At 37.7% G+C, this 13154-nt stretch overlaps 1 protein-coding gene across 1 annotated transcript; it reads left to right on the forward strand.

The window, feature by feature from the left end:
• The first annotated feature begins 241 nt into the window (after nt 1-241).
• Nucleotides 242-5292, forward strand: LOC139719960 (uncharacterized). Its single transcript, XM_071631343.1, has 5 exons — nt 242-339; nt 534-620; nt 1003-1152; nt 3784-3897; nt 5152-5292. The coding sequence occupies exons 1-5, from the start codon at nt 259-261 to the stop codon at nt 5248-5250; spliced, it is 531 nt and encodes a 176-aa protein (XP_071487444.1). The 5' UTR covers nt 242-258; the 3' UTR covers nt 5251-5292.
• Nucleotides 5293-13154: the final 7862 nt, after the last annotated feature.

The raw sequence follows: 13154 nt of genomic DNA on the forward strand, positions 1-13154 counted from the left end.
TGGGAATTATCCATCCGTGGAGATATGCACAAACAACATTATCCCTCTCGTACCATTATTGGCCACTTAGGAGACAAGAACAGAAGAAGTGCGGGAAAAATGGGAACTCGAGTGGAAACAACGGTTGTGAGTATCGGACCTAACTTGAAGTGGACACTGATGGCAGTGTTCACGTCTCACCTCGTCCTGATGGCATGCTGTAAACCGGTGCCTGCGGCTGCTTCGTCAGAGTGCGACGAGCAGTCGCGGCTGGGCAGAATGGCGAAGTGCTTTATCACCGTAAGTCAGGTGGACGCATGGACAAACCTGGACAGGGACATAGATCAAGAAATGGCTGAGGTATGTACAAGTTTGGATTATCAAAAGTTTGGGTGAAGAATATTTAATCATGATGAGCAATCGATAACTGAAAGGAAACGGTTGACGTTTCTTATAACGGATAGCAATTCTGAATTACGGTCGTAACGTCGTATCAACACCTGTGAGATGAAAAATTAATACCAAGACCAACTTATTTTTTCTTTCTTTAACAGCGGGTCCCGGAAGCTCTGCATTATCCTTCACTTCTCCAGTTCGTGGAAGTGTCTACAACTAGGACATCAAATTTTGTGGACATGCCGGTAAGCTTAACGTGTGAATGTGTGAATTGATGCAGGCAATCCAGATAAAGAAATTATGTTAGTGGCAAAATTCAATCGCATTTACGTTAGGCTTGCCACAGCGTAATGTGCAGGATATACCATTGGCTAGAAGGCATGCATAGATGCATTCATCCGTGTTGCCAAAATTGTAATCCTATATGTGTACTGTAAGTTTTTTTTTTTTTTTTTTACATTATATTTCGTCGGCCTCATGCCAAAAGGGCCTTAACACCATAGACTTTGTACACTGTTAGGGCCCTTTCGGCATGAGGCCGACGATTTGCCTAAACACACGTTTGGGCTCCAAATGGACTAATTCATATGACTTATATCATTATAATGTTTTTATTTGTTGAACTAGATGTCATGTCTACTCATTAAGGCAGCAACTATGAATGCTTCCTTCGTTGAGAAAATCATGGATACTAACTTTGAAGTGCCCAACATGCGACATACCAGAGAAAAATATGCATCGAAAGTCTTGAACGCTACACAAGGTCTGTACTGTGAGGTAAGTGAAAGTGATGTCGACAATTGAGCAATATGCAACCATGCAGCATGTTCTCTTCCCCCGATACTATTTATTCGCTTCCATTCAAATCATATTAAACACAGCAATCACTTTGGTATTCCTCTACACCATAGCAAGGAAAAAACAAACAAACATTGATACATTTCAACAAATGGAATGAAAATAGTACAGCAAAAATTACCAATATGAAGAAAAAAAAACCCTGAAGCGTATTATATCTAAAACTAACAAGTCATCACCCAAAAATTCTCCCTAACAGCCTTTCCAAGCAATTATAATACCCTCACAACCATGCAAAACAAAAACCCTCAACACTCAAATCTCCTCCCTCTTTCAACTTGCCCGTTGCTAGACAGACGTCTGTCGTTCCTCCCCTCCCCCAGTTTTCAAGTTCAAACATTTCCATCCCCTCGTCACAGCACATCAAAACTTCCTATTCTACCCTTCCCTCCACAATGTACTACCTATCGATACTTAGTTATACCCATTACTGAACACACTCGATCACTCATAGCAGTGAGGTGTGAAAGAGACCTAACTGCCTTTAGAATGCTCAGTATAATCTCTCAACCGGACTAATAATAATAATAATAATAGTAATAATAATAATAATAATAATGATGATAATAATAATAATAATTATAATAGTGAGACTCTTATAAAGCGCTCATTTCTACCTAAAAAAGATACTCAAGGCGCTATAGAACAGAGTACATATTGTGTCACGTTACAACAGTATCACAGAAAATAATAGGACAATAAACCAACAAACAATAGGCCTATATACGTACACATACTATACATACACGTATACAATATTGTCAATTTGAATTGAAAATATAGGTCTTGAGATTCTTTTTGAAACCATCAATGGAAGATGCTTCTCTATGAAGAGAATAACGCACAGCGAACTAAGTTTGGAATCATACCTTCTGGGAGGAGATTCCAAGCAGTTTGACGAGAAAATGACATACAATGCTCCCTTCAAAGTAGGAATTAAAAAAAAAACAGCCAAAAACGCAAAAGAAAAAAAAAATCATGGCCTCTTTTTAATAAAAGCAATCCAGAAAGTAAATTTCCAGATATGATATTTAATCTTCTCTTGCCACTAATTTGTAACAATTAATTGTATTTTATTTTTGTCTTAATTTCGCATATCATATTTTTCTGTCAAGATTTGATTCTAGTTGTTATCGAAAGAAATGTACTCTATGTCATTGCAAATTAATTTATGTTAATGTTCATATCCATTCCAATTTTAATTCAGTTCCTTTGTGTGCATTTTTTGTTGTGTTTAATTAGGTTTTATTATAATTTTTATCATCACTGTACCTGTTACTCTTTGCTCTTTTATTCAATTTTGTAAATTTTAATGCACGGCCTTGCTGAAAAGCAGCTTTAAAGCTGATAACAGGCCTTTGACTGTGCTGAAATAAAAATCAAATAAAATCAAATCAAATCACACATACATACATACACGCACACACACACACACACACACACACATCGTTACATGTATAAATACATACACACACAGCTGTCATTAGACGAAAGCTTGTCGAGATTTTGAAATATATATATATTGATGGATTGAATATATCTCCTACTCCCCCCCCCCATATGATGATGATGATGATGATGACGACGACGATGATGATTATGATGATGAATAGATAAACCACAAAGCGAAGTTCAAAGACTGAGAAGAGAGGGAGAACGTTTGAAGATTTGCATATGGATTAAAAATTCGTTCGGGAAGGGGAATGTTAATGGTTTCAGAAAAGTTCTGTAAAATTGTATTAAATGATGTAGTGGAGACCGGGTTTAGTTATTATAAATTCAGCATTTTGAGGTGTATTAAGCAATCAATCCCAGATGTTTTCTTTCTGTGAGAATGAATTATACCCTTTATTAATTGTGCAGACAGTACAAGCTATGTCAAATATCAATCAATATACATACAATTTTTGTATCAACTTTCCGTCATTGTTTGGGTAAGTTGTGACAGCACACGAGGATTTTTTTACGACAAAGAAAGTATACATAAATCAGGTTAAAGCAATAGTTATGCACCTATTTGTGTCGAGGATGTTCTGGCATGCGTGTGTGTATATGTGTGAGTATGCCTGTTTGTCTGCACGTCTGTCTCTGAGTGTGCGTGCACGCGTGCGCATTTGTTTGTACTCTGATGGGATGCTACATATTAAGACATAGATGGATATGACGTGCATTATAGGCATAACAACACTGACCATGAATAAACGGGATAACGTAAGTTTTCTCTTCACTACAAGGCAAGCTTCTCATCAAAGTAAATGAAATGAAGTTACGAACAGCGTTACATATTGGTAAATCATGCAACGTAACATTTTTTTTTTTCACACAGCTCAATGTTCCCATACAGGCCACTAATTTAATTGATTGAGGAGTGCAATATTAAAAGCATAAATGTATCATGCTTCAGCAGTGGGATATCTGCATATAAGCTTATGGTACGATCAACAACATGACATTTTAAGTAACAAACATAACTTAACTGAATTGTTGCACCTTAATAATACTCAACAAAAGAGGCAAGTTGTTTCATTTTCACTCTGTTTTCTTTGACAGGTGAAGTCCATGTTTGAGAACTGTCCGCTTCTAAGTGGCATAACCCACGACGAAGCCTCGTGTCCTCTTGAACGCTACAGTTACAACATGAGTCTCCCCGCAGCTCATCAAATGGTAAGTGGTATCAAAGTAGGAATGGTGTTTTCAGTATATCTCTAAAATTATTAGGTCTCCGTCAGTACCCAAAATGATATTCACAATTCGCGTTCTGTTCTGATAGCCCCTTTCATGCCGTATTTTTGTTTTGGTTTTTTTTTTTTCAACAATTCCACGATGTTTGCTTTGCAGCCGTTGCCACGATTGTGATCGATAATTTGAATTAAAGCCACTAATTGACACTATTAAACAACGCCCTCTGTGTCCTGAAACAGAAAAAAGTCTAGTATTGGAGTAACACAACTTGGGTAGGGTTAGGATTTGATGTTTTAATGAACTTACAGAAAATTCATGCCCTTTCATCGGGTTTGACTAGATTCATGGTGGAAATATTTCTTTCATATATTTCTGCAAAAGTCAGAAATGAGTATGTAGATAATAGGACTTGACTCATTACGGTATGTCACCACGTACCATATTACCTTTTATATGTCGAATATGACATTTAAAACAAACCTTTCAGTTCCATCGTCTGGAAATGCCAGTAATATGTGTAAATTGGTTGTCGATAGTCCTGACTTTCCTTGTTAAAATCATCATTGCTCAGTCATTAACATTCTGATATTACTTGATTTAAAGCAATATAATTTCTTCTTTTCCACTCATTTAAACATGAGACAATTTATCAATCCTAGGCAAGATATTTATGAAAGAGTAGAGATAAATATTCATCCATTCATGTCATTTGCTAGTGATTATGACCGAAATCATTGCTACATGAATTGTCTTCGAAAGCTTAATTTCCTAAATCATACTGCGCAAATTTTATTTTTAATTTGTCCAGAGCTACTCTTTTATTTTCACTTGAAATTAGAGCGGATTAGGAAGGGCAGATCGTGTATGATATGGGTAACTTGAAAAGACGCTCATCATCCCAACCGATTAAATCCTGGGGAGATTTTACATTGCCGTCGAAAGGACCATCTTGTGATAATAAGATTGCCACCTCTAAATGTCAATACACATTTAATGATGGAAAGCAATATTTGTTGATGTGTTTTACAAATATTCCTGCAGTCACTGAATCCTGACCTCAAGGTAAATTTCTTTGTTATAACCATCGTGCAATTACTAAGTTGGCTGCAGTGTAACCGGTGTAACCAGAGTGATCTCAATAAATATGACGTCATCTCATCAGTCTCATATACAGCCGTCCTTGTCTTTTCTTCTCGCTCTTGCCCCCCCCCCCCCCCCCCCCCCATGCACCACCAGAGTGAAGACGAAGAGGCCGTCCGCGAAAGAATACTGTTTTGGGAGACATGGAGATGGGAGGTGCGCGGAATTCTGTCCAAAGTGGAGTCTCTGCGATAGGCCTTACGATATTGTGTTCAAAGTTCCAAGGAATAGAAAATAAGAGCAGTCCACATTCTTCATCGTAAGTTGTACTTATTCAATATCCTTTAACTGTTCGCTCTTCTTTCACTGTCATCCTTCATACATCATTCAAATGCATATCAGGAGTGAGGAAAATTTTGAAAGTGGTAAACTCGTATAGTGGTGAAATCTAATCTCTACAGCCTATATACATTTTCTCCATGGTGAAAAGATATTTGTTTGTTGAATGTTGAAAAGGGAGCCACTCCATTTAACCATGTTTCTCAATTTCCAACACTGAAGCAAGTTATGCAAAATAGTACTCTATTTCATATGTTTGCCATCTGTGGACCTTTTCCGTCTGTGTACTTTGAACTGAGCACGGCTAGAGACGTAACAAAAAGACCAAGATACGAAAATATTACGTGGTAATGAATATTGGTGGTGGTTAAAAAGGACTTCATGCTTTTCAGGGGAAAAGGATGATTGCGTTCATTTGAAATCTTGCTTTGTGTCATTACAAAAAGGTGAACTAAGACTAGAATGACATTCATTGATTGTCATTGTTTGATAAGAAAAATATGAAGCAAACAGAAATGTAGGTTAACATTGTTAAATTATTTTCTATATAATTCATACATATATTTATGAAAGATAGTAGATGTTTTACATCGGCGTATTATGATTCGGCAGTGTTTTCATTGCTCGTTCTTTAATGTGTTGTGAAGTATGCTTTATAAGCAATGTTATATCGTGATTCAGATCGTTGTGTTCCCTCTCAAAACACCATATATCATTTCAGACAGCCTACGTATCTTACTTGAAAGTTTAAAGCCTTCATTTTAAACTAATTTTAATCAAAGCATTTACGACATCGCAGCTAAGTAGCCGAGATCATGCATGCAGGCATTAGATGGCGCTCGTGATAAAATCAGTGTCGTATAGTCAAACCATCAGGTAGTTATTTTTAACATTGGATACATTCAAAATGATGTTAAGCGATACTTGCGCTTCAGATCTGTGAAGAATTTTGGAAGGTAAATAAGTGAAATCTATTACTGAATGGTCTCTTTTTTAACCTTTGTCCAACGCACAAATTGATAAGTTATGACTATTGAAAATTTAAGCAAATTATATATTCTCATATCATAAACAGTACCTCTTCAGGCTTACAAAGGGGGGAAAGTGTAGATACACGATGTACCAGGATTATACATTGTAGGTAGCAATTTTGGCGTCGTAATTGTTGCTATCATTGTCAATGCTACTACAGAATTCAGCAACACAAATATGAGTTTTTGGAACGATGCATTGCCTTTGAGCTTCGTTTGAATATATACATACGTACATTCATTTGATTATCTGAATGATCGTCATAAACTTTATCTATTCATTGCTGTATTGTATACTGTATTCTTATGAAACACTGTGAAGGAAATAAGGCAGTAATGTATAATATTGATAAAAGAATGATAAGAGGGGTAGTCCCAATACAGTTCTCAGGCCTTCGTAAACATGCTCCCATTCTGAACAACCAGTTCGGCAAGACTCACGAATCAACATTATCCAATTCTACTTTATTGAATGTGTGCCTCGATAAGTCCAAGTTTCCATCAGTTCCAGTCAGGATTTTGGCTTGATGACATCAATACATTCTCCACTGTAGCTCCCGGACCTTTGAACAATCTTCCAAGAAACTTCAGACAGAATGACATTGATGAGTTTTTGAAGCTTTTTTTTTTAAATTAATTTGATTTGTTAACTATGTAATACCATTGTCATGCATGCTTTTTCACTGTGTCTCAATATATTATTCAGACGGTTGTGAAGGGAACGATTCTGTTATAAAGCTGTACGCTCTATCAACATTATAATTATGTCTACCATGTAGATTTAGTGGTGTATACACTACTGTGTATTCTTTTTCTTTTTATCAGCTTTCTATTAAGAAACGAATGTTATTTGTCTATGTGTCTTCAAAATGCTGTAGCTTCAAAGTAGTGTTATGTATTGTAATTGTTTGGGATGAAAACAATGTAAGGCACAAACGCGTTGAATCATTGTAGACTTCGAATAATTATAACTATTTATTGCTAACTAATCTGAGCAAGTTGTTTCATTGGTCTTTCATTGATGTAGTGTGATATATGCGTTCCATATGCTATCAGGGCTTGATCGCTTGTTGAGAGAGGGAGACGGAGAGAAATGTTGAAGTGTGACAGAGCAGGGAGATAAGTGACACACATGAAAGGAAAATACAAACAGAAACAGAACAAAACTATACGAGAAATATATCAAGAAAGAAAAGGAGAACTTATAGAAAGGTATATGAGAGAAAGAAATGATGGAAGAGACAATGAGTAAGGATATAAAAAGTGGAATGATTAAAAAAAGAAAATGTGAAAATATGGACTTCAAAATATCAGATTTTCAGAGCATATCTTTTGCTTTCCAATAAAATATCGTCACACCACCTTAATGATCAAACCGTTGTATAATAACCGATATAATAGTTTACTTATGATATACTTGACCCCCCCCCCCCCCCCCCCCCCCCCATGTTCGTCATTTAAAGGACAAGTTCACCCTCACAGACATGTGGGTTGAGTGAATGCAGCAATATTAGTAGAACACATCAGTGAGAATTTGAGGAAAATCGGACAATCCGTTCAAAAGTTATGAATTTTTGAAGTTTCTGCTCAGTCACGGCTGGATGAGAAGACTACTATAGCTTGTGATGTCATATGAGTACAACTATATAAAGAAAGTATAAAGAAAATTCAAGATATTCTTACTTTTCTCACATAATAAAAGAACAATCGACTTTTCTCTTTCAGAAGTCAGGGGGAATAATATTACCCCTAACATAAGTCAGTAACAAGTCGAGGGAATGTGGACTTTATTCAAAAAGTCAAGTTTTGTGAAATTCTCTTTTTATTTTCCTTATATCGTTGTACGCATGTGACATCATACACTGTAGTAGTCTTCTCCTCCAGCAGTGATTGCACAGATATTTTAAAAATTCATAACTTTTGAACGGATTGTAGGATTTTCCCCAAACTTTCACTGATGTGTTCTACTAACATTGTAGCCTTCACTCAATCCACATGTATATGAAGGTGAACTTGTCCTTTAATCATCCTTTTTGTATTGGAGTAATCTGTGTTGTCTTTCTGCCTTTAAATCTCTTGGAATACTACAGTTTGTAATGTTATGTTGAATAAATACTAGTATATTGGTGGTTCAACTATAAAAATGCAGCCAGTTAAAGAAGTATCTGGTGTATACCATCTACTCCCATAGTCTTTGAACAATGAACGTGAAGGACAAACCAAATGGGACTGCGTAGAAATTGAGGAACAACCCGGTAGATAGTTTTATTGCCAAAATCATTATTTGCACTAGTCGAGCAAAGTGAAATGGATAAGTATGCCAGAAGTTTTAGAGAGGACCTATAACCTAGCTTCCTCGGAAACCAAAACCCAAAGAGAAATGTGGATTGAGTGAAAGCAGCAAAGCTAGTAGAACACATCAGTGAATGTTTGAGGAAAAACGGACAACCGATGCAAAAGGTAGGAATTTTTCAAGTTTTGGTGTTGGAACCGCTGGATGAGGAGACTACTAGAGTTCATGACGTGGACAACAACACAAAGAAAGTTCAACATGCTTTCACTTTTCAAGCACAATTAAAGAGTACGTGACTTACCGCTTTCAGAAAACAGGGGGAATAATTACTACCCTTAACGTATGTCAGTATCAAGTTGATGGAATATGTATTTTTATTATTTTTTTTTGTAAAATTTCCTTTATATTTTCTTTATTATTGTTGTCCACACATGACGTCATGAACTCAAGTAGTCTCCTCATCCAGCGGTTCCAACACCAAAACTTTAAAAATTCATAACTTTTGCATCGATTGTTCGATTTTCCTCAAACTTTCACTGATATGTTGTACTAATGTTGCTGCTTTCACTCAATCCACATTTCTCTTTGGGTGTTGGCTTCCGTTAACCTGTGTTTGATGGCAGTCGTGACAATATCCGTATCACCTTCCGATAAGGCACATTTTAATGTGGTGTTCCACAAAGAAGCTTGCTCGGCCCATTGCTCTTCATAACTTGATTTTCATTAAATGGATTGGAAGAGGTTCATCGTGGTGAAGAATGAATGAAGAAAGTAATCAGTTGTCTCACGATGTGCAAACGTTGAGAGGTTGCGACGTTTCGACTGCTAACTGCTAGTTTTCGTCAGGCAATGAACATAGATTTTCATTGGTCGTCTGATTAATTCTCACTTGTATCATTCATGGATGAGCGTGGCCTTTTCTAGTTTTATCTTGACCCCAGCATTGTGATAAGAACAGTTAATAATGAGTTTAAAAAGTGCTATACATGTACTGTGGATTGAACAAAATGTCATTGAATATTGAGAAGACAAAAATGTATGCTTTCCATAGCAACTCCTATAGATTTTCAGGCAAATATTGCAGTTGATACTTCTCCCCTAGAAGAAGATTATTTCATCAAATTCTTAGACGTTTGTGATAACAGCAAGCTTTCAATGAAGTGTTATATTGATATGTGCAAAATCATTTCGCTTAATCAATACACTGTAGGTTGAAATGTCATCGTTCCTCTTCTGTATTAATGACATTTTAAGGATATAAGAAACAAAATAAATGAATGTCCGCGACACAAGACTACAATAAGAGAATGGCGTGATCACCTGAGCGTGGCTCGGGTCAGATACAGTGACAGAAATGCAAAGTATGCTCATAGAAAGCCCGGGAAGATAGAAGAAATCGCTTTATTTATGAATTCAGAAGAAAAAATAATCTGAGTTTATGCTTGAGATTGAGATTGGATTATTTCTCTTATTTTTATCCGCGGTCACACTGGCAAAACACCGAGAACTTTAAGGTCCCTGTCACACCTTTCCGGGCAAGCTATGCGGGCTTGTTGCATGTATGGATTTTCCAGGACGCAGGATAATTTTCTGCTGGCGGACAAGGATTTAGGCGAGTTTCACGTGCGTCATACCTGCTGGACGTGTGCCACTTACGTTCTTCTCACGTCCTAGTTACGGGTAAGTTGCGAGGGAGTTGCCTGCGAGGTGCTACCTCTATGGCCCTTCTTCTGGTGTTCTGTCACTCTGTGTGGATATCTGCGGGCAACCCCCGCGACTCACCCGGAACAAGTTTGAGCATGCTCAAGGACACTTAACACCTTTCCGGGCAAGCCTTGCTTGTGACTTGCGGCGAACAATTTCTGCTCCCTGGAGGTCCCCGAAAATGGCCTGCACAGTGACAGTACCTAGCACGTAGTCGCCCCTAGTTGCGCATGCAAGTCCAATTTACCCGCAGCGTTCCAGGTGAGTCGCGGAGATTACCAGCAGAAATCCACGCAGACGACATTCTATGAGCATAATAAAAGTATTCTATAACTCGCAAGGAGCGGCCAATGTCGATACTGCCAACATCCGTGTACCTGATAAGTTTTGCAGGCGTGGAGCGAGATGTACGAGCAAATTGCGTGCATGATGAGGGTCAGTTACTGCCATTTTGCTGGTTAGTTGAGAGTCGGATAATGACATTCTCTGGGACTTCTCCCAAATAAATAGTCCCCTAGAGGAATTCCTTCACTGATTGTCAGCCTCCACGCGCCTGGCACGCAGGTCATTCAGAACTTAAGTAGCACGCGACTAGTAGGTAAGACGCATTCAAAACTTGCCCAAATCCTTGTCCGCCCTCAAAAATTGTCCTGTACTCTTGTATGCTGGAAAATCCTCACAAACAACAAGTCCGCGTAGCTTGCCCGCAAAAGGTGTGACAGGGCCTAAACATGGCTGCGGGTGAATAGGATTTGCGTGCACACCTCCGGGCAGCTACGGGTGAGATACGTGCTAGGTACTATTATGTGCGGGTCATTTGCGGGGATCTCCGGGTAGCAAAAATTGATCTCCGCAAATCACACGCTAGGCATATGCCCGGAAAGGTGTGACAGGGCCTTTGGTCGTCCGTTCACACTGCAGCCAAACTTCTCAATCTTTATTAATTTTAGATCGAGAGGTTTGGATCACTAGTGCGCGTGCGCAAGAAAGAAGAAAGAGTACGCACTCTAATGGCTAATGATTGTGACGTAACAATGAACACCTGTGGATCACAATGGCTGCCCGCTTCGAAGGCATCGTCCCCGAACAAGACCCCTAGTGGTGGACTGGTCACGTTTATACTGGCAAAAGATCGAAAAGTTTCGCGGAGTTGGGGAAATATCCCTAGTTTGAGTGGAAAGTTTCGCTAGAAGTTTTGCGGAAAATTTGCGTTGACACTGGAAAAAGTCGTAACACTGAGGCAAACTTATTTCTGTAAAAACGATGTTTTGAGTATTGTGATTTTGATTTTCTCTTCAGAAGAAGTTTAAATAATTCATTAGAAATATTTATAGATCGCGTTGTGCATTTAGTTATCCGAGGTTTTCTATTTTTCCTGTAAACGGTATATTTTACTCATATAATTTAGTTAACCTAGACATAAATATGTCATAGGCACTGTCATTACTGGACTCATGGAACACCTCTGACCAGTCTTCATTTTCCAGATCAGAAATTAAAAGTCCCGATATTCAAGGGGATTTCTTTCCTATTCTTGTTTTAGAAAAAGACATTCTACCGATTATGCTTTTATTATTCGATTACATGATAAAATTGTCGATTTTTTAAAATGCTATTAGGAATTTTATGGATCTGAGCAAGTTTTTCTGTTATAACTACAGTTATCAACTCAGAATTATTACAGGTTTCGACAAAATTTAAGTCAAATAAACTTTCAGTAAATGCTGAAAAAAAAGTTTTCTTTGGAAATAACAACACACAAATGAATAATTACATTATACACATTAATGGTAAGCAATTGGGTTAAAAATAACAATTCTACCAGTCATGCAACAGATTATCCCTGTGAAGTCCTAAACTTATCGTGGCTCAGAAGTCTATAAGACGTCATGGTCCTGATGTATAATGGAACTCATTGACGGATGATATTCAACGCAGTTCTTCTTTACAATTTATTTTGCCATCTATCAGTTTGAAATGCAAGTTATGCTCACCGATCCATTTTACCTCCATAATTAGTTCACTGTAAAGTGTCATTGCTTTGGATATAAATATCTAGATAATATTAGATGGTTTTGTTTTCCTGTGAAAAGCTTCCAACTCCTAAACACTGCATATTATTACTTTTCTTCCCTTCTTATTTTCTTCTGTCTACTTTTCCTATTCGGGCCCAGCTATTCTTGTCCTTTTCTGTTTTGTTATTTCCCCGTCTGTTGTCCTCCTCTGTTAAATGACATTGAAAATACTCGAAAGTTTACGCTATCTATTCTGTGTGTATGTTTTCTGTTCCTTCAGTTGAAATAAGATAAATAACTGTAGCAAGTCATAATGTCTAGAGGCTATTATCCAAGTCAAGCGATTTTTGCTCATCGATAATGGTCTCCTCCACCTTTCTTGAAACAGCTAGAGTATATAATGACAAAATTAATGCCGTTGCTGCTGAGAAGTCTCTTCTTTTAAAGACAAAAAATATACTTGAAAGTTGCAACTGATTGACAAATCGCCCTACATTGACGTAAATAAGCACTGAATTGATCAGTGTTTTTCGTAAAAGCCACGATGAAAGTCGATGCAGTCAATGCAGGGCAATTTGTCAGTCAGTTGCAATGAAAACATCTCGACGGAAGAATTTCATGAATTTGAATAATTACGCAGGTACCCGCTGCATGCTACAAGAATTAGAACTGACACTTGCTGTCTGGCCAGAGCTCGGTGGTCTAGTGGAGATGACGCCTGTCCAGTGATCGGGAGGTCGTGGGTTCGAATCCTGCTCAAGTATGTACGCCCGCGAT

This window comes from Diadema antillarum, unplaced genomic scaffold, assembly GCF_040938485.1.
Source record: "Diadema antillarum isolate AM-2024a unplaced genomic scaffold, OU_Dant_1.0 scf00000010, whole genome shotgun sequence".
NCBI lineage: Eukaryota > Metazoa > Echinodermata > Echinoidea > Diadematoida > Diadematidae > Diadema > Diadema antillarum.

Excerpts from the sequence above, each read along its gene's own strand:
- LOC139719960 (XM_071631343.1), top strand. The coding sequence starts at position 259 with ATGGCGAAGTGCTTTATCACCGTAAGTCAGGTGGACGCATGGACAAAC. Across the intron at positions 340-533 it reads TAGATCAAGAAATGGCTGAG|CGGGTCCCGGAAGCTCTGCA; the intron begins GTATGTACAAGT and ends TTTCTTTAACAG. Across the intron at positions 3,898-5,151 it reads TCCCCGCAGCTCATCAAATG|AGTGAAGACGAAGAGGCCGT; the intron begins GTAAGTGGTATC and ends ATGCACCACCAG.